General features: G+C 41.1%; 2 protein-coding genes across 2 annotated transcripts in view; one reads left to right on the top strand and one right to left on the bottom strand.

Annotated features, from left to right (window-relative positions):
* Positions 1–7,460, top strand: part of ATP2C2 (ATPase secretory pathway Ca2+ transporting 2) — a 28,523-nt gene extending 21,063 nt beyond the window's left edge. Inside the window, exons 18-27 of the mRNA XM_075039925.1 lie at positions 636–806; positions 1,219–1,316; positions 1,398–1,448; positions 1,933–2,099; positions 2,757–2,825; positions 2,908–3,024; positions 3,747–3,894; positions 4,489–4,584; positions 4,895–5,036; positions 5,732–7,460. Coding sequence (XP_074896026.1) covers positions 636–806; positions 1,219–1,316; positions 1,398–1,448; positions 1,933–2,099; positions 2,757–2,825; positions 2,908–3,024; positions 3,747–3,894; positions 4,489–4,584; positions 4,895–5,036; positions 5,732–5,844 — 1,172 coding nt within the window. The 3' untranslated portion in view covers positions 5,845–7,460. The remainder of the gene's footprint in view (positions 1–635; positions 807–1,218; positions 1,317–1,397; positions 1,449–1,932; positions 2,100–2,756; positions 2,826–2,907; positions 3,025–3,746; positions 3,895–4,488; positions 4,585–4,894; positions 5,037–5,731) is intronic.
* A 514-nt stretch (positions 7,461–7,974) lies between these two features.
* On the bottom strand, positions 7,975–20,034 carry MEAK7 (MTOR associated protein, eak-7 homolog). Its single transcript, XM_075039926.1, has 9 exons — positions 19,911–20,034; positions 19,411–19,534; positions 18,081–18,257; positions 15,164–15,394; positions 14,262–14,406; positions 13,197–13,637; positions 11,795–11,913; positions 10,431–10,610; positions 7,975–9,390 (listed from the first exon to the last, which is right to left on the bottom strand). The coding sequence occupies exons 3-9, from the start codon at positions 18,246–18,248 to the stop codon at positions 9,262–9,264; spliced, it is 1,413 nt and encodes a 470-aa protein (XP_074896027.1). The 5' UTR covers positions 18,249–18,257; positions 19,411–19,534; positions 19,911–20,034; the 3' UTR covers positions 7,975–9,261.
* Between the last annotated feature and the right edge of the window lie 901 nt (positions 20,035–20,935).

The following is a 20,935-nucleotide window of genomic DNA, read 5'->3' as shown; positions in this document are numbered from 1 at the left end:
AGTCATCTGCCGTTGTGAATGGCAAATTACTGCTCTGAAGAAAAGCGATTAGCTCAGGCAGGTGCTGCCAGCTTGTGATTCAATCATCAAAGCAACACTGACAAAATATCCTTGGGTGATTTAAGAACGATTGAATGATATGGTTAGGCACCAAGAACAGAAACAAAAATGTTCAGAGCCTTGATGTTTGTACGGTGGAAGTTTCACTGGTTTAACTGAATTTACAGTTCACATTTTTTAGATTAAAAAAAAAAAGTTTTAAGTTTTTACAGGAGTGCTGTTGTTTAACATAAAGTACTTCAATAGTGTCAGGTCTAACATTGCACTGTCCCAATTTAATCCGTCTGCATTTACGGAAGACTTGGTAGACAGCTTTAAATTAGAAAGAAATAAATCCTAAAAGAGAAACACATGAAACAGAAATGCTCTGATTCAGATAAACTGGTATTATTTGAGTGGACCAAATTTTTGTGTCTATACAAGATCTGACTATAATGAATAAAGACCTGGTTTAAATGAATTTTTCTGCTGGAAAACTGGCAGTTTAGTATCTCCTCTAAATGTTCATTTTAATGTCTGGAAACACTTTATTAATAAACGTCGTCTTGTCTTCTTTTTTTCCCCTCTGTTTCTAGTACTCGCCTTGGCTTCAGGTCCAGAACTTGGCAAACTGACGTTTTTAGGTCTGGTTGGAATAATTGATCCCCCAAGGGCTGGAGTGAGAGAAGCTGTTCAAGTCCTTTCTGAGTCTGGTGTGTCAGTAAAAATGATAACTGGAGATGCCCTGGAAACTGCTGTGGCTATAGGTAGCAAACTTAGCTTCTTTCCTGTGGGTCTATATTATGTCTGTCAGATCAGTCAAATGTTCTGTCACTTAATAATCAACTTTATCATTCTTTTTGAGTGTGCAATAGAGGTTTTAAATGCCACTGAGTTCTTGCTTTTCCATTGAAACAAGTCATATTAAATGCAGTAATAGAGCAGCTATGAACTATGGGCCACTTTTGGGTATTGTATTGCTTCCATAACTCCAGCTGAGTAAGGACAGGGTGACCGGCCCAGCTGGGAGCCAGAGAGCTGTGTGCCCTGTCAGATGCCCCAGGTTCAGATGTATTTCCCAGTAAATTCCTTAATTGCTGCCTCTATTTGTTGAGTCTGGAAATAGTTGGCTTCTTCCAGAGCTGATGGGCAGATCTCATTTTCGGCTTTTTTTTGCAGGACAGAATATTGGTCTCTGCAATGGGAAGCTGAAGGCCATGTCTGGGGAAGAGCTGGACCAGTTGGCAGAGGCAGAGCTATCATCCACTGTCAAAAACGTAATGGTTTTGATTACAAAAACAAGGCCTACTTTCAATAGCATCCATGTAATACAAGACTGCATTTTTTTTGTTTTTCAGGTTTCCATTTTCTTCAGAACAAGTCCAAAGCACAAACTAAAAATCATAAAGGTACGAAGAGCCTCTCAAATCTGTTGTATGCCTCACAAAACCAAGTTGTTTGAGGGAGGGGCCCTCAGTTCTTTAGACCATCTGGTCTTCCAAGGCAGGATCAGCTCAAACTAAAGGACCATAAAACCCAACCTAGAGCATTGGCACTACTTACACTGAAGGTCTCAGCATTTCTCTTGCAGATCTGGCCTGGCTCATCTGAAAGACACTAGTGAGATATTAGCAAGCATATCAGGAGAATTATTTCTGAAGACTTTACTCCCTTCTTTTAACTCCTGCTGGAGTTGTGGGATTCTCTGTACTCCTGAAAATCCAGTCTCTTAATTCTTGGTCTGATTTTTGTCCTCAGTGGGCTGCTGAGTCTGTTTTACCCACAAAGTCACATAGCACTCTGCTCTTTCAATATTATGTGCAGATCCTGTGATTGCCAACAGGACTTACTTATCTTCTGGCTTCAGAGCCTCTCATCTCTCCACTCTCGCAGGCTTTGCAGAGGGCTGGTGCTGTTGTGTCAATGACAGGAGATGGTGTTAATGATGCCGTGGCCCTTAAATCTGCCGATATCGGGATCGCAATGGGACAAGCTGGTACAGACGTCAGCAAAGAGGCTGCCAACATGATTCTCGTGGATGACGACTTCTCAACAGTAATGTAGGTTTTAGTGACTTTCTTATTATCAGACACTTTCTTACTTCAGATACTTTCCGGCTATCCATTGCAACAAGTCTCCTGTGTGACTAGCCCTGGAGATGACACAAGACGCAGGACATGTAAGTCAACAGGCAGTAAGTGGAGATACCTGGCGTGGCTCTGGCTCGTTTTCAGTTGCATACAGGGCAATGACTTTTTTGTTTCAAGTGGTGGTGACAAAGCTACCTTTCATCTGAAAGTGCTGGTTTCTCATCGCTGTAGCTAACCGGGGATTTGAAAGCGCCTAGGAGTCTGGGTAGATCATAACTTGTGCTCTCTGCCTCATCCAGAAAGCTCAGAGTAAAGACATAATTTGCAATGCTCTGTTGGTTCGTAACAACAGAGAGAGTAGGCAGAGTAGAGTAAGGATATAAATAGGTCACATGCCTGCTTTATGAACCAATACTTGGCTGTATGAACCAGGGTTTTCAGATCTACTGGTCCTGATAAAGTCATTTTAACTGAGACGCTGCATTGATGTCCTTCTCCCAAGCTGGGGTCTGAATTTCATCCGAAAGAAGTGCTAGAGAAGACAACTTGAACTTTGAGTGTCACAGGGAACTCAGTGTAAAATAGTGTGAGTACTAGTTATTTAATAAACTCTTCTCTCCCTTCCAGGAATGCAATAGAAGAGGGAAAAGGAATATTTTACAACATAAAAAATTTTGTCCGGTTCCAGCTGAGCACGTAAGTTCCTGTTTGCTTTGATTCCAGTGAAGCCACCTTTTAGGTGAAACCATGCAGAATAATGTTCTTCTGTGCTTTGCAGGAGCATTTCAGCTTTGAGCCTAATTACTCTGTCAACAGTGCTCAACCTACCAAATCCACTCAATGCCATGCAGATCTTATGGATCAACATCATCATGGATGGGCCGCCAGCCCAGAGGTATGGAAGAGTCAAATGAACAAAATATTCTTGGTTTCAATATGTCTGGATTTGGCTTAGGAACACAAGCTGTTATGATTTCTTATCAATGCACCAATCATTTGGTGGTTAGATAAGACAAGTTGTAGTTTTGTTCCCTCCTGATCCCTCCAAAAGCACTTACTTCAGATTTACTTGAGGTTTTATACGATTCTGTTTTGTGGTGGAATCACTTCACTATTCCACTTCTTTACTGCGAATGGTCTGTTGTGAGTGTGACGAGCGCATCACCTGCTAGTAGCCCTGCAGATTTGACTGGTGAGGAAATACTGCATACATATGGGAGTATATGCCCCAAAATCACAAGACTTGGGAACCTCATCCACCTGCTAATTACAACTACTAATAATTACAATTACTACTTCCACAATGTGGAAGAGGTGTTGGCCACAATCTCACAGCTAGCTTTCCCTCTGGGTTCGATACTGATATAATGCACAATGGTAGCCTAAGATATCATTTTAGCAGCGTATTATGCAAAAAAGACCTTTGTCATAGGTGTCTCAGACAACCCTGGGGCCTTATGGTAACCCTGTCAGAATACTGATGACTCTCATGCTGTGCTTCAAAGAAGTTCATCCTCCGGATCCATGCTGTTTTATCAGTTTTGGGATCAGGTTATGGTTTCGGGATGATCCACATGAACTAAACTCTTTTCTTCTCTTTGCTTCTTTTTGAGGCAGCTTGGGAGTTGAACCTGTTGACAGGGATACTATCAAACAGCCACCCCGATGTATCACAGATACTATCCTCAGCAAATCATTGATCCTGAAAATCTTCATGTCAGCTATAATTATCATCAGTGGAACCCTCTTTGTCTTCTGGAAGGAGGTAAGGAAAACCTGTAACCGTATCTTGTTTTCATCAGGAGAACAAAGTGAAGGGCAATTTCTGAAGTACGTGTGAAGGACTTTCTGAAATACATCCAGTGGGGAAGGATCAGTACGGGCAGAGGATTAAGCAACCAGGGTCAGCTCCTAGCTCTGCTCCTGCCTTTCTGTGCTGCCTCTGATTTGAGCTTCCTATCTAGAATGGGACAACTATTATTTTATATGATATTGATGCTTTAAGGTACTTTTCACCTCTAGTTTTCCATGTAAGTAGAAAATGCCAAGTACGTAAGTACTCTGGATTGCTATTTGTAAATAGTGACTGTTAACTATAACAGTTTAAGTAATTTAGAATATTCTTTACTCAAATTCCACATCAGTTTAAGAATTTAAAATGTGATTGATAAGATCATAAACTCAACAATTAGCAGAGAGAAATTAATGCTACCTAAAGTAGCTAGAACTAGATTTATTCCTTTGTTTTACTACCCTTTGATTTGACTGGAATCATTAAAGGGTATACTTAATTCATCTATTGATTTGATGTATTTTTGTAAGGCTTAACTAACCGCTGAATTTTCGCATGTGCTTTCAGAATCCAAAAAGTGGTATAACACCTCGAACCACAACAATGACTTTTACCTGTTTTGTGTTTTTTGACCTCTTCAATGCCCTAACATGCCGCTCTCAGGTGAGATTGCTCTGTCAGCAATAATTTGTCTCAAAACACTAACACAAACATTAGAATACTGGTATCTTGCATAGGAAGGGTTTTTTTAATGTCACTTAAAGCAGCATGATTTTTATCATCTTTATTTATAAAGTTATCCATCGTAGTTCAACTGCAACTATACTTTCAACTACATAGCTCTCCCTAAATTAACATTCATATAACTTCAAAAAGTAATGGAGTTTACATGCAAAGAAACAGTGTGACATTCAAGTCCTAACAGGGAATTGGGAAATGTTACATTTCTTTTTTTTTTTTTCCCCTTCTCTAGACAAAGCTGATACTTGAAATAGGCTTTTTTCGAAACCGCATGTTCTTGTATTCTGTGCTTGGGTCATTTTTGGGACAGCTGGCTGTTATATACATCCCTCCATTACAAAAGGTCTTCCAGACAGAGAATTTAGGAGTGCTAGGTAAGTTCCAAAATAATGTGGTTTTTTCATTAAAGCTACTTTAAAAAGCAGATGTGATTGCCAAATTGTTACATGATAGCTCCCAACAGATTGCTGGAAGGAGAAATCAATCAACAGCTCCTATACCTATATACCTACACATAGCTATACACCAATAGTAGTAGTATTTAATGCCATTATCCCAGCCTAGGTTTTGAATCTTGATTTACTGCACATAAATGCATGTAAACAGAGACATGCCAAGATTTTCCACGAGCTCCGTATGATGATACTTCTCTACATAAATCTACCCAGGATCATTATGCAGTTACTCCATTTTGAAAAGGCAGGGTGACTCTTTCCTAGCTGAAATGCAATGCATGTTTTTACCATTTGAATCAGTCTAAGCAAACTCTACCATAATACGTTGTATCGCACCTACATTAGGCATGGTGTTAGAAGCAGGGCTCAGTGATCCCAAATGATTATCATAGAGGCTTCTAACCATCAAGTGGACTATGCCAACTATGGCTATTCCTTGCCTACTGCAGTCATTTCTCTAATGCCCAGCTATGCTGTTGCTAGTTGTGGACATAATCTATGGAGTTACACCAGCACAAATAGCTACCGCAGGAAGGCCCTTAACTGGGGATTCCAGCCCAGCACAACATCCAGCTGTCGGCTCTGCTCATCTCTGCTCTGTTTCCTCTTGGCAGACCTGCTGTTTCTCACCGGACTGGCTTCCTCAGTTTTCGTTGTGTCTGAGTTCATCAAACTCTGTGAAAAACGCTGCTGCCCACCAAAGCATACAAAGGGATGTCATAACTGATGCAAACTTCCTCTAAAGATATACTTGGAATGGAGCTGTGATGCTGGATAATTCAAACGCACCGTTTTCTGATACCACACGTCCTTTCTGAAGATACTCAAGTGAATCTGTACCGACAGTCCTTCTTACGCCAGAGTCTATTCCTTCTACACGCTCTACCTACGCTGTTTGAACTGTCTACAGAAACCTCTGGAGCAGCTCCAGTTTTAAACCACGATCAGGTATATTTTTATAACGTTTATCTATATGTCAAGAATGCTGTGACAGTCCCAGACAAAACAACAGAGTTTCACACCTGTACAGAAAAATCTAATGTGCATAAACTGAAACTTTATTTATTTAAATCAAAATGATTTTCATATAATAAAATCTACATTTTAAAATGTTACTGACAAGTATCTGAATGAGACTCTTGATTTAGACCTGTCCTTTTACATTAAATTAGAAGAATGGAAAAGACCTGCCTTCAGAAGCACTTCTTTTCCTGTAGTCAAGCTATAGCGTTTCTGGATTCCCAGATACCTAGCCTTGATTCAGCAAGACTCTCAAGGAACCTGGGGGGAAATGGCAAACAAAGAGTAGAGAGCTGAAGTGCCAACCCTCGGCTGTCAGCTGTTGCTGAACACTGCTGCAATTTTTTTTTTTTTGTACCTATGTGACTAATAGGAGCAAAGCAGAAGGCTGATTTGATCTGATGCACAGTAGTGGTTGGATTTAACGGGGAAGGGACTCACTTTCACAAGCACATGAGAATAAAGATGACTCACGTACATAGCAGGGGTGTTAAGCTTTGCAGTTGGATCAACAGCTGCAAAAAAGTGATTGAGAGATGTTTAGATCATAGCTAAGCCCACTGCTGACAAACGCTTTCTAGACATTTTTAGATGCATGAACTCAAAGCACAGATTGCTTAATCATTAGGTTCAGGAAAAAAAAAATTTCAGTCTCTTCCAAGCCAATCTTTTACATTTAAAGAACAATTTTGAATAATCCCATCTGCTGGTTGAATCAGCAGTGTCCTAGTAAATAACGCTTCACTGATACATTTGCCAGAAGTGCCATAGTGTCAGTTTTCTTCTTGCCCCAGGTTAACACCTTCACTTCAAAGTGAAGATGAAGAGTCTCAGATATAAACTTGTCAAAAATCACAATTTCAGAGGTCAAAACGCTATGCTGATCTTCACAAGATGATGTTTAAACAGGATTACATTTTGGATTCACAGCCTAGAAAGAATCAGCTATACTGATACTTAAACTCAAAGAAAACCTGGCCACTGAAATATTTTTGGTGAAAAGTAGCTTTGTGCAATTCACCCTCCCCAGATAGTGTCTGCTCACTATTTTTTTTAAACCCTCACAAATCATTTCAGTTCTCAAAGAAAAGTATCTGCCTTGTAACAGAAGGAAAAGTAAGTCTAGTTGTTTCTTTTATGTGTAACTGCAGAAATTCAACTATCTCATTCCTGTATGCCATCCACTTCAAGTATTTAGTATGCTTAGGCACTAAGTGAAGAATACCTTGGAGACATATGGTGGGTGTTTGAGAATGTTAAAACAAAAGCCAGCATCACCACACTTACAGAAAGCACCATGTACTTACTTGCCACCTATACAGCACTCCCTACTTTGTACTATTTAAAATTCTCATTAAAATATACAGAGAAGAAAACTATACAACAGTATCAGTGTAATTGTTTTAATGCTTACATTTTCTTCTGTGTGTTACAAACTTGGGAGACTATCTGGTTTATTTAAGCAAATACAAGATAAAAGGACATCAGCTCAGGCCTTTCACAGCATACTCTGTACTGGAACAGGTAGCATATATGCCCAATCATTAGTTCAGGTAGCATACAAAATGCACAGCTGAGTTCTAGATGTCTGGCTGCAGTGATTTCTTCATGCTCTCCTTTCAAGGCTAAATTTATATTGTTTAATGAAATATTTAAAAATGGGATCTACATTAAGGCACAAGTACAGATTATTCAGAATATTCAAATCTGGCTCCCTGTGAAAAACAACAGGTAAAGAAAAAAAACACATACAAGCAGATACAAAGGGAAATAATTTGAGGGAAGGTCACATGATCAGGAATTGCAGTAATTTTATAGACTTTTAGAGCAAAAAATGTGCTGTAAGTTGCACAGAAGATGAACTCGTGCTAGGACAAAGGGGATTTGATACAGTCCTTTTCCTTAGGAAATAACTAAATGTAATCTGCTGAGTTAAAAATAACAGTCCCTGGTAGAAATTAGAGTTACTTTTGACAAGTTAATTACACATAGAATTAGCAAGGTCAAACTAATAGTTACTGATAGATGTGATTGGATTCAAGTAGAAAAAGCCCTGAGTGTGAGAGACCTGACAAAACTGGCATTGACTGATGAACAGCCAACAAAACAGAGCAAAAACCCCACCCCGCTTGTTCCATTTCACATTGCATTTTTTTCCATAATACAGTAATGATTAATTATGTGGAAATAAAGTATACAGCAGTCTTTAAACATGTTATAGACATAACCCTGATTTTAAAATATTTATTTTTTTTTAACAATGTATCTGCAGATACTATTCCCAACTAACTGTGGGAGCTTCTTGATCCTTTTTACAGCCTGATCTTTTATTCCAGCCTCAAGTGAGGCTACTAAAGAAGGTATTTTCCCTAGAGCATTTCTGCTGGAGGTATGGCCCATTCTTAGGATAAATGTGGCTGAATGAATCCCAATGACTGTTCCACTAAGTTTAAAAAGCAATAGGCAAATTAACACAGAAAGATCTTAAGTGAAATGCACTAAGGTGCAGTATTATAAAACTGGATACCGTATACTTTGCATTCTGTACATCTCACAGCCCATATAGAGTTACTTGCTGAAAATCTGACTTACAAAACATGGAATTTAATGCTTTAACTGGAGCAATGCAAATTAATAGCATCCTTCATATGAAATCATGTAGACTATGTTTACCAATGTAAGACATCATTACAATTTGCAAGCTTCGCTGACTAATTTCATTGCATGCAAATAAAGAGGTACAGTTGAGGTATAAGAACCTTAATGTCTTGAACAGTCTTAATATAAATACATATCAACTCTCCAAGACACTAAGCAGTACTGTCAGTAACTACTGCTTTTGTTTTTAATTCTGTATGCAGACAGGATCTATCAGCAGTACTAGCAAATTCATATTGAGCTAGAACTTGGAGATGTCTAATGATTAAGTACCTAGTTAATTTTTCTGTTCTCCCTTCAGGCAGTATATTGTATTGGATCTAAATATTGCATAAGTATGAGGCTTAAGCTTCATCACAGAAGATAATTAGGTAAATGTAAGGAAAAAAAAATGAGGAAAAAATATCCTGTCCAAGGAACATTAACATTCAGGAGCAAAAAAGGTTTTTCATGTTACTGTGTTGTTTTAATCATCATCCTCCTCCTCCTCTTCAACGGGTTCTCGTAGACCTTCACTCTGACGAGTTTTTCCAGCCATTTCCAAAAAGGCTTGAGCCTCAGGATCTACATCCAGGATACTCTTCTTACCTTTTGTCTTCAAAACACAATAAAATATAATCAATTTAAAATGTCATTATGAATGAATCACTATCAGGCTACAAGAAAACGACATACTCAAAAGTCCAGAAGTAATCTGGTTTGCAAGCTTGTCACAATGAAGCATACATATTTTCCAAGCAAGGCATTTAAGATTCAGTGGGATACATCAAGTTATTTTTATTGCTGCAGTTACACAAAATAGTCATAAACTTTTCCTAAGATGACAGTACACTATTTCTGAACACTTGTTCAGGTCACAAGCCAGCCAGAACATCCCAGTTAACCCGACCTCAGTCTGAAGTGCAGATGTGAACTCTTTTTTTAAAGAGATTCAAGTATGATTCAATGTTTTTTGTAAATAATTTGTTCTGTTTCTATTTATGTGTCCAGTGAACAGACAGGGCACATGAATTTAGTATGAAAGAAATGAAATTTAAGGAAAACAACACCAAATTGTTCAGACAGTTTAATAAGAGACTAAATTACAGGGACAGAGGAGACTGGAAAGAGGTCTCCTACTCATTCCCAGAAATAAATCAGGTGGAGAAAGACTAGGATAAATCTGTTCACATAGATTTATTGTAAAACAATAGTAAATTTAAAGTTATGGATAAAGAAATCTTTTGCATTCTCTTCCTGAACTATAGCTTAGGCTTTACTTGTGAGCTTCTAGTGCTTGCTTTCTGTTTTACAAACACTGGGTTTTAATGAACCCCTCCAAGGAGGTTCCTCCTGGAAACCATTCCTCAGTATCAGAAAGGCCTTTTGAAATTCAGAATAAAGTACAGCTCTTTCAACTCTACCATTTCATGGCTCCTGATGTTATTTCTTGTTGGCACCTTCAATAATTCCACTACTGTTTTGCCATTTACGTGCTACAAAATATACGGCATCACAGGGCCAGTTAAAGAAAACGTTATTCGTTACAACGGAGAGACAGTGTTTAATCAGAAAACTGCTACTGCCAAATTTTGCATTTGCATCTCCTGTTCCAATCAGGACACAATTTCACAGGTTTCAATTCTGTTCACCTACCCCTGCACTTTCAGGGAGGTCTCCCACTGCCCAGACTTCCACGGCATCCAGTGTAAAATCCTCTTTTGCTGACAGCTGGGGACTGTTGTAGGTGGTACATCGAGGTTTTGCTTTACTGTGTCCCTTCCCATAGTCACTGTCTATCCAGAGTCCAAAGTACCCATGTTGTCCACCCATACCCTGTGAACCAAAGCAGCACACTAAGCACTTGCTATACATGTAAAACAGACTGGGCAAGTTATGAAACCTAAAGTATAAATTGCAATTTTCAGTATTTATGCCACACTTGTATGGATAGGTGAAAAAGAGTATTCCAAGTGAACCTGGGCTTCTGTACCAAAATCCAGTATTCCTGAAGACAAACAAGAATTTACCTGAGTGATACTGCCCTCCCTCTACAGAATACCAGTATCTGCAGACACGTCAGCTACGTCTTGTGCCAGAAATTTAGCTCATTGGCTTTTGTTTATTGACTAACAGTTCCATTTCAAACACAGTGAAAGTGCTTGGTTTTGCTCTTTTCCATTTAGAAAAGTATCTACAGAAACAAACAATGTAATTTGATGTTGTTTGCTTTCTTTAGAGCAAATTTACTCCAGACTGCTGCAATTCCTAAAGTTATGGGCACATAATGCCACAAAACTGTGAAGTGCTTTTCAAAATAGGCGATGTTTGTAGCTCTGTAGAAACTCCTCTGCATCCGAAGAGCTCATTCGTGGACTTGAGTAAAAGGAGCTTCTGCCACTGTAATTACACAACAGCAGCAGCCTACATGCAAATCTTGTACTCTAATTCTGTTGGGCTTTCTCAGTATCCCATTATTTAAAAAGCAGTTAGTGTGGCAGTGAGAACAGCCTGTGGAAAGATCCTCAATTACATAGATCAGCTAGCTTGTGCTGCTTCAGTGATGTGGATACATGCAGTCAATTCTTCCAGACAACAGGGAGGACTGCCAGAAGGACTTCTGCGATAACCAAACTCGGCAAAAAGATTTCTTCCCAGAACCTCCATAAATCTAGCCTGCATCAAGACCACCTACTTGGGTCAGACACAAATAAATTCCATCTTAGTTGATTAAGTATTTCAATGTACATATGAACTGAAAAGTATAGACTCTATCAGGACTGTAAGCGGTTCTCCATAGTTCACACTTTACACTGATGCTTGAACACAAAAAAAAGAAAAAAAATCCTCCTACTAAAAGTATGGCACAAATAGCACAGAGAATGGATGAAAACTTCCTCAGAGAACAACAAGTGAAATAAATCTGTTCACAGTAACAGAAACAAAAAACACAAAACACTTCCCAACACCAGCCACGAATCACGAATCCAGTTTCTAAATTGTCATTTCTTAATACTTACAAGTCCATTTGGCATTGTTTGTTGGCCATGGTTCAAATACATGTAGTGGTCATTATACCCTGTGTATGTGTATACAGCAAGAGAAGGGAAAACAGAAAACAGAAAGCATCTGTTGTCACCTGTAAACAGAAAAGCATCTGAGGTCAGACAACTGGCCAAGTAGCAACTTGCCTACAAATAGGATAGGAAAAAAATATTGAAGAAGTGCAGCTGAATAAATCAAAGACAGCAGCTGCAATCTCAGAAAGCCAATACCTATCTCTCATCAAGATCTAGACCTATTGTTTATTCTCAGTTAACTCTGTGCAGGGTCACAGAAATCAATGTGATTATATGGCTGTGACCAAGGGCAGAGTCAGAGGCATGACTAGTGCATTACATTACTATGTAAGGGCACACCTATCACAGTCTTGTATCGTAACATCTAAAACTGGCAAACTGCTAGACCCTTATCCTTAAGGGTGCAGACACCCTTAGTTCTGACTATATTAATATATAGATTATTTAGGGTCAATGAGTTAGAGTACAGTTTTCATTATGCCCAGTTTGGTATTCAGAGGGACCTGTGGTGTGATTGTCTAGTATGCTACATGTGTTATTCCATCAGGAAAAAACACAAGGAGAGTGTTGTGTAATCAGTGTAACATAACATTATATTAACTGACTGAAGTGGTAATTATCAAATACTAATTAAGTATAGGAATTCAGTTTTTAATGTAGCAAAAGTGTGGATTCCCAGCAAGACAGATTATTCGGAGCCCCTAATTTTTTTTCAGAAAGCCATCACAAGAGTTCTTTCCAAAGAGTTAACAAATGCCCCTCTATTCTCCCCAGAGGTTTCAAGGAAACCTCTTTAGCTTGCCCAAAGGACCCTTTTGCTGCTGGATTTTAAAAGGGAAACAAAGACAGACAGTGCACAAATGGCAACAAGAGGCTTAACCTGGTGTTGGGCTCAGCTGTTCTGAGATGGAAGATTGCCATCTGCTGGACATCTTATTTAAACTCTAATTCATCGTCTATGCTGCATTTCCTTCATTTTCATTTCATTTTCAACCCATGCAGTTACAGGGGTTGATAGACTTCGCTGAAAAGAAAACTTGTTCCGTGATCAGCAAGTTCCGCAATCTTAAAAGTCTGATCAAATAACAGACAAGCTGGAAACATTAATCAGTAATATGCCTGACAGGGTACAAAGCAGCAATAACTTAGCATGTATTCTATATTTTTCAAAAATTAGTGTTATTTTTGCCACAGGAAAATACACTTGGAAGTATAAGAAATACTGCATGTCATGAAAGTAAAATGACAGTATCCATTAAGTGGACAGCATTCTTGTACCTGTACAGAATAGGCAATGTTTACCAGAGCCATGAGATACTAGAAAAAGAAAAGTGAGTTTTACCTTGAAACTGTGGCTTCACCTCCCAGGAGTGAGATGCAAACCCACCAAAGATATAGCCGTCTAAGTCCTTTAAGATCACTACACAAGGACCTTTGTTCACTATATGCCCACATAACTGTGAAAAGCTTTCTCCATGAAGCCTAGAAGAAAATAAAAGCTGCCACTTGTGCTGTAGCTCTGCAGGCAGAAGGGAGTTGATGTATATGATAGATGGGATGTCAAAGAGACTGACAAGTCCTCTTCCTTTGATGCCTTTGCAGCCTGGAACCAGGTTGAGTATGTCTTTGGTTTGGTCTGGGAGAGAATGCAGAACATGGAGGCCTTGCCTGATAACAACACTGAGGAAAATTGAGATCTGTGGAACTCTGTACACCCAATCCTCAATGACACTTTGATCAAAATTTGTCTCCATCAGCTGAGGACCCACAGGTTTTGTCCCATCTAAATAAGACAACACACAGAAACAGTAGTAAGTCTCCCGGTCTGGAAAATAATCAGTTGATTTTTAAGCATAAACACAATATTCCATTATTTTAATGGACATGAGACCACATATGAAAGGAGACGGTGACAGTAAAGTGTCAACTACTTTAAGCAGATGCATCCACAGAACTGAGAAACATTTGCCTGTGACATCCATTGGTTGGGCTGTCATGATTAAGGAACATGGACCCCTAATTACAACCTACGAGATGTTCTTTGCAAGACAGCAAAATCTATTATTACAACAGTGCAAAAGGACATACAGTCATAAATATACGCACATGCATCTAAATGCCCATCACCTGCAAGTCAGGTATTTGTAAAATAGGCATGTTCCATGACAAATAGTTTTGTATGTCCACTTAAACTGGGACTTCAAACCAAAGCTCTCCTGAATTGAAGTGAGAAAGATGGTAGGGTAAAACAAATGAAATTCCCAAGTCATTCGCAAAGCACTAGGTTTGAAATATTGGTCTCACCATTTGAACTCAAATATGTGACCTGAAGAGAAAAATTCTTGAGAGATCAGCGACTACATGAGCTCTGTGCCATTCTGGGATATACCACATCAGTGCTGCTTACCTGCAAGCTTCAATTCTGATAGAAGCTGAGAAGCCAGAGCCTTTACTCCACTTGCAGAATCCCTAGTATTCTCCGAATTCCAACCTTTCAGTTCCTTCCTGTAACTCAGTACATGGACTACAGACATGATCAGATCCTCTGTGAACTTAAAAGGTTAAAACATCACCATTTTGGCATTTCTTAAATGAAATTGCCAAGAGCTTCAAAGGACTTTCTGAAAATAAAGTCAAGTAGTGCTGATGCTGTAATCCCAATGCCAGAAACATCTGATGACGAGTCAGAAATAACAGAAATGCTGTTTCAGAGTCATAGGTCTTGAAAAGTATCCTTTTTCAAGACTTTTTGTAAATGTTACTTCACAAAGCATCTCCATAACATAGGGCATGAAAGAGGGAGGGGAGGTCCAAATTTTGCAGTGGTAGGAGCTGCTAGTGAATTACTGTTTTGGGAGATCCCACACTTCCACCTTCCAAGCTATGTATTTGATTCACATATCTATCCTGCAACTAAAGCTCTAGAAAGCATTTTGCTCAGATCCCAGAAGCACCAGCCACACCACAACCCTTGCTGGCTCTTAAATACAGCCAGCCTCTGCACCCTTCATAGTGATCTTGTGAACCATGAAACAGTCGGTGCTCTTCGCAAAATCCAGATCCTGGTTCTCAAAGTAGGCAAGTCAGCATGGAAAAGCCCACAGCTGAAATGGTCAGCCCATATAACCCGGTTTGCCTACACTGTTTGTCCCAGATCAGCAAGTCAGTGGTAAAGAGATAAAAAAAAATACAAAAAGTCAGGAATCCCTGTTCTGAATTTTGTGCTCTAAAGATTATGTTCAAATTACCTTTCTGTCTCTATCTGTTCTCTTACTGTCCCCCCAACACACATTTAAACTGCCTGTTTACCTCTTGGATTTGTTTGCCCTTCACAGGCCCTTCTGTCTTGGAGATCATTCTCATTATTATGGTAATCTTCTCATCTGCATTCCCTTTTAAGAGGTTTGACATAAAAATTACAAACTGCTCCTTAGCAATCTGTTCACTCAGCCCAGATGATTTCCCAGTCAGGTCAATACTTTTCATTCCGTTGTATAACCGAACGGTCATTTGCTCTGGTAATGGCTCCCGCATATACGCCTACAACGAGAAAAACAGCAAAGAACATATTTTAAAAATGAAGAATAACTAATATATTCCAGCTAATCTGTGCTGATATATATTGCTATGAATGAAGGATTTCAATACCAAGTATCTACTGTCAGCAACAAACTTTTGTCAAAGGACTGGTTTTCCAACAGAAAAAAACCCTCTATTTTTCCAGTATCTCCTTTCCAATACAATTTAGTGATTTAAGTTGATATTGTTTTTCCACAAATGCCATGGATTTAAAAAAACCCAACACTGAAAAGTGTTTACAGGATATTAGCAAAGGATTTCTGTATATTAACTCTGTTGTAAAGGTTTACAACTCTGCCGGTCCTTAACCCTGTTTTTGATAGTGGAGCTCACAGATACCTAAAAACAAAGAGAAAGTAAAGTTTCTCCCCTATCTCAGTTTTGGCCTCAAGACAATGCAGGCAATGTGTTTAACCCTACATGCACATGTAGAAAAAATACTGAGAAGTTTCCCTCTGCATAGCAACATCTAATCCAAGCATGGAACAAAACTGAGATCACCTGATTTTTATAAGGCATCCCTGATGTTAGGACAGTCAAAATCAAAACTTACTTATCTAAATTACATGACTGGGCCTTTGCATTGAAATCTAACTGGTATACGTCATCACACATCACAACACTGCAGGAAAGATCTGACTCTGAATTCAAGAAACTTTCAGTATTCAGATAATTACACTGTTTAAAAATAATCTATAATACATCCATACACTAGGACATGATTACACATGTCTTCACTGCACAAAGCACTGTGCGTAACACACTGAACACCTGACTTGACTCATATAGAGGGGTGTAGCCCAGTGGGGACTATGCTGAAATCAATGGAGCTCCACCTGCATAAAAGCACTCCAGCTGTATTCAGTGGAGCTGCTATTACCAATCTATTGCTGGCTCAATACCACTCCTATTGAAGCCACCAGGGCTGCTCCTATTTTATGGTAATGGCTGTTGCTGTGCATATAGGGCAAGATCCAGTATGCCAAGCTCTACCCTGCTTTTGTTGACGTCAGTGGTAAAACTCTCATTGATTTCAGTAGAAGCAGAATTAGCAGCCAGTCCTGCACATCAGAGTGCTTCATATCGAGGGAGGGACTGTCACAGGGGGGACAGCTGTCTTTAAGATGCTTTCTAAAAGTGCTGCATGAGCCTGAAGCGAGACAAGCAGCAGGGAACATAATTAAAAACACTATACTGAAGGGCTTTTTACTTCACACTGCGGTATCACCTACCTACTCCCTACCCTCTCCCACCCACCACTAACTTTGTTGCACTGTTTTGTTATGCTTATAGCTTTTCCAATGAGTAGAACTGGGGTGCAAAAAAGGACTGTAAAAAGGGAAACTTTAACAAACATCTAAAACTCACACCTCTGACAGTTTAGAATCCTTGTCTTAAATGGCTTCAAGAAAGTATTTAGAGATACCCGCTCTACCTGCTTTCCAAGCTATGCAACACAGCCTGCTCTGGTCCAGAAGCCATGTAGTTTCCTTCTAGTAAAGCACTGAGCCTAAGCAGAGTACATGAGGTTATGTTTGGGGCCTCATCAATGTTACCAGACTGTTGCTAGATCAAATCTGCCACATATCAGTATCTAGCTCAGGCAAGAGCATAGACACCTACAAGGCAAGCATGCCATTGCAACAGTCCCTGCACTAAGGAATTAGGCACCTACAGGCAGTCTTTCAAAAGATTTTAATTTAAGTTGGCAAACAAAAAGGCAGGAAGGGAAAAGAAAAAACGTTCGTCAGAAGTCACATTGATCTAGGGGCAAAGCTAGAAAGAGAACTTCTTCCAGGTCCCAATCAAATAACAGACACCAAGGACCAGGTTCTTGGACCTATTAGGGCTGAAAAGCTGGGCAGCAGCAACACGGTTTCCAAACTGGTGGTAGCTCATAAACAGCCAGGCTGGAGGAAGGCTAAAGCTGGTCTGTATGCAGATGCATTGCTAAATACCTTAAAATAACCTGCGGCTTTCCCTGAGTTTTAATTTGATTCCATTAACTGTGTAACATATATAAAAATACACTTTTAATACTACATTCATCTGGCCACTTGGTTCCTGCCTAACTGAAGTTACCAAGTACTGCAACAGATCATTTTCCTCTTCTTTCTTGATTAGAAAATGAATGCAAAGTTAATCAGAAAGCATAATGTATGTTAATTAGCTAAAACAGGGAGCCACAGCTTAATCAAGTAAAATTGAATTCTCTCCTTCTAATGCAAGTGAAAAGATTAGAGACAGGGATGCAATTGAGGGAGAAAGATCGAACCAAATACAAACTGAATTTGTGACAGCTTCTCAAGAAAATCTCTAAATAATCACACACTCCAGGGGGAAGAATATTCTTCTCATTTTTCAAGTTTCTTTAAAAATATTTTCTTATGTCCCAACTTACTTCAGAATCAGGAAAGCTGCAAATTGACCCCACAGTGCAATTTAAGAGAAAAATACAAACCTGAAAGTCACTACTCATGTTAAACTGTAAGAAAAAGTTAAATATCTATCCTGCCCCAAAACATTAAGTATTACATTGAGACGAGCAATCCTTAAAAAGTAACTATTGCCACATCTTTTGTTTCTTTCTGGAATTATGTTCAATGTACTACATCACAGATATATCAGGAATAATAGATTGTCTTACCTGTAGTGCTGCCAGAGTCACAGTTTTCTTTGTACCTTTGCCATTTTTTGCTCCAGCTGAGCCGCTCAATCCTGATAAGGTATCAAATACTCCATCAATGACAGATTGCTCCTCAGGAAGAAATCTGGAAAGGTGATTCTGATAGGCATTGCTTTCTGCATTTCCCATCTTTTCAACCTGAAGCAAAGGAAAAGGAATAAAAAAGAACCAAACAGTAAACACAGAAAGGTATCACAATGACCATCAAAGAGATATCAAACAGATTAACATACCAGTGCAAGTTTTACAAGAGCAAATTAACAGCCTTCCAGGAAACTATTAAAATTACTGTTTAGTCTCTATTCACTGGGACTTAAACTTGATCCATGAACAGTAACTGTACTTTAAAAAACAACAATCTGCCAGCTCTTTGCTGAAAACCATCCTGTCTACCAATTCAACCCTCATTCAAGTCTTATCAAATGGAAAAACCAATATGATCTAATGATTAAAATAGCTTGCACAAAGTGACCACGGGTCTGTCAGCTGGAATACATCAGTAACATGAAGGAAATAGCCTGATTATGGATTATTTATGACAGATTATGCTGCATCTTTCTGATGCATTAATGGACTGCAGCTAAGTCTGCCAATAACACATGGCACTAAAACACCATCACTGTAAGGTCTCTGAAGATGACATGAGAATGTTTTTTCTAAGGATGCAACACAAAAATAATTCAAAAAGCTGACAAGAAACACAGTAACGAAAACATTTAGGAAGACAACTCAAGATCCATCAAAAACACGGCTTCATATGAAGTCAATAAGTTGTTGAGAGCTGGTAACCACAGAATTAAGGTTGGCGGGGGGTTGGTTTGGGTTTTCCACATTTAATGGTACAACTGTGATTTCTCTCTGTCCCAGGATTCACCTGCATTACAGAGACTAATGTTATAGTGTTGTCTGGGCCACATGCTCTGGCTTTCTCCCTGGAGCAGCACAGCACAGACCTAACAGTGCCATAGTAGGGCCTGAAATCCCACCACGACCGCAATGACAGTCACCACTGTAAACAGCCTTCCCATCTATCTGGGGTAGACACACTGCTGGGATGACAATATAAAAGAGATGAGAAGAGGAATAAAACACCCCTTCATAGTTTTCTTTCCCCAAATTCCACATCCTTTCTGGCACCTCACTTTTGGTGCAGGATTCCCAGTTCCACAGAGATCTCTTTTTCCAGACAAGCCCTTCACGAAGCCCTTCAGCAGCCTCAGAAGGACTCTATGTTTAGCCTAACCCAATCCTTCTGTCGTTAACTGATGCTGACTTTGATAAACAACTGTACCTAAGCAGCTGGGTTGGGCTTCTTCACCTTCACTAACCAGTACAGGCCCCAAAGCCTCGCTTGCCTTTGAGGAAGATGTCGATCGCGGGGTAAACCCTAAAGGGTCAGTGGAAACGACTGTAACCTGGAAGAAAAACGGCGAAGACGCTATTAATTTAAGCAGCAAACCGCTGGAGAACGGGGGTCCTTGACCCCTCTCCCTCAGCCCGGGGACACACAAGCCGCGAACGGGCCGAGGCGGCCCTGGGCTGCAGCCCGGCAGCGGGGCCGAGGCCCGGCGCTGACACACCGCCCTCCCCGCACCGGCACGAAGGCAGGACCGGTACAGGGCCGGGCAAAAGCCTTCGCGGTTTGCCATTTTACCGGTTTATTTCCCGGTATGCTTAGTCCACCCCTCCCCAATCCCCATCCCAGCGATGGGTGTGAGGCGAGAGGACAGCCCCCCCCCCCCCGCTCCGCTCCGAGGCGGGACGGCACGGCGAGCCCACCTCTCTGCTTACCGGCAGGGCACCCTCGGCCCCTTTCAGCCCCCCCCTGGATCGGCCCCTGGACTTTTAAAAACGCCCTGGCAGACGGAGCCGGCACCGGCCGGCGCCTGTAGGCCGCCCGGCCGGGGCGGAGCGCGGTGAGGGCGGGAGCTGGGCCGCGGCGGGGGATGGCGCCGCCTCTGAGGCGGTGGCCGCGGCGGGGAGGGACGGGCGCTGTTGGCCCCGGAGTCCGCCGGGGAAAGCAGGGAGGTGACGGCCGGCGAGCTCCGGAGCCGAGCGAGGCCGTGGCGGCCTTTTCTCCCTGAGGGGGTCCCTTTCTCCCTGAGGCGGACCCTTTCTCGCTGAGGGGGATCCTTTCTCCCTGAAGGGTCCCTTTCTCCCTGAGGCGGACCCTTTCTCCCTGAGGGGGATCCTTTCTCCCTGAAGGGGATCCTTTCTCCCTGAAGGGTCCCTTTCTCCCTGAGGCGGTCCCTTTCTCCCTGAGGCGGACCCTTTCTCCCTGAGGGGGATCCTTTCTCCCTGAAGGGTCCCTTTCTCCCTGAGGGGGATCCTTTCTCCCTGAAGGGTCCCTTTCTCCCTGAGGCGGACCCTTTCTCCCTGAGGCGGACCCTTTCTCCCTGAAGGGGATCCTTTCTCCCTGAGGCGGTCCCTTTCTCCCTGAGGCGGTCCCTTTCTCCCTGAGGCGGACCCTTTCTCCCTGAGGGGGATCCTTTCTCCCTGAAGGGTCCCTTTCTCCCTGAGGGGGATCCTTTCTCCCTGAAGGGTCCCTTTCTCCCTGAAGGGTCCCTTTCTCCCTGAGGCAGACCCTTTCTCCCTGAGGTGGCCCTGCTCCCCGGCCCTAAAATGTGGTTCAAAAAGGTGAAAATTCAGAGTTGCAGCTGGGGCAGAGCGACCAGCCCTGGTGGCTGCTGTCAGAGCTAAAGTGCCTGGGTGCCCGGTGCTGAAGAGGTTTTAAGAAGTACCGGGGCAGATCCCAGAAGGGTCTGTGGGAGGAGGCGTTGCCAGCCCTGATCTGTGCTGGGAATAGCTCTTGGCTT

This window comes from Buteo buteo, chromosome 11 (genome assembly GCF_964188355.1).
Source record: "Buteo buteo chromosome 11, bButBut1.hap1.1, whole genome shotgun sequence".
In the NCBI taxonomy this organism is placed as follows: Eukaryota; Metazoa; Chordata; class Aves; order Accipitriformes; family Accipitridae; genus Buteo; species Buteo buteo.
The sequence above is the reverse complement of the archived record's forward strand: the minus strand, read 5'-3'. Positions and strand labels throughout refer to the sequence as shown.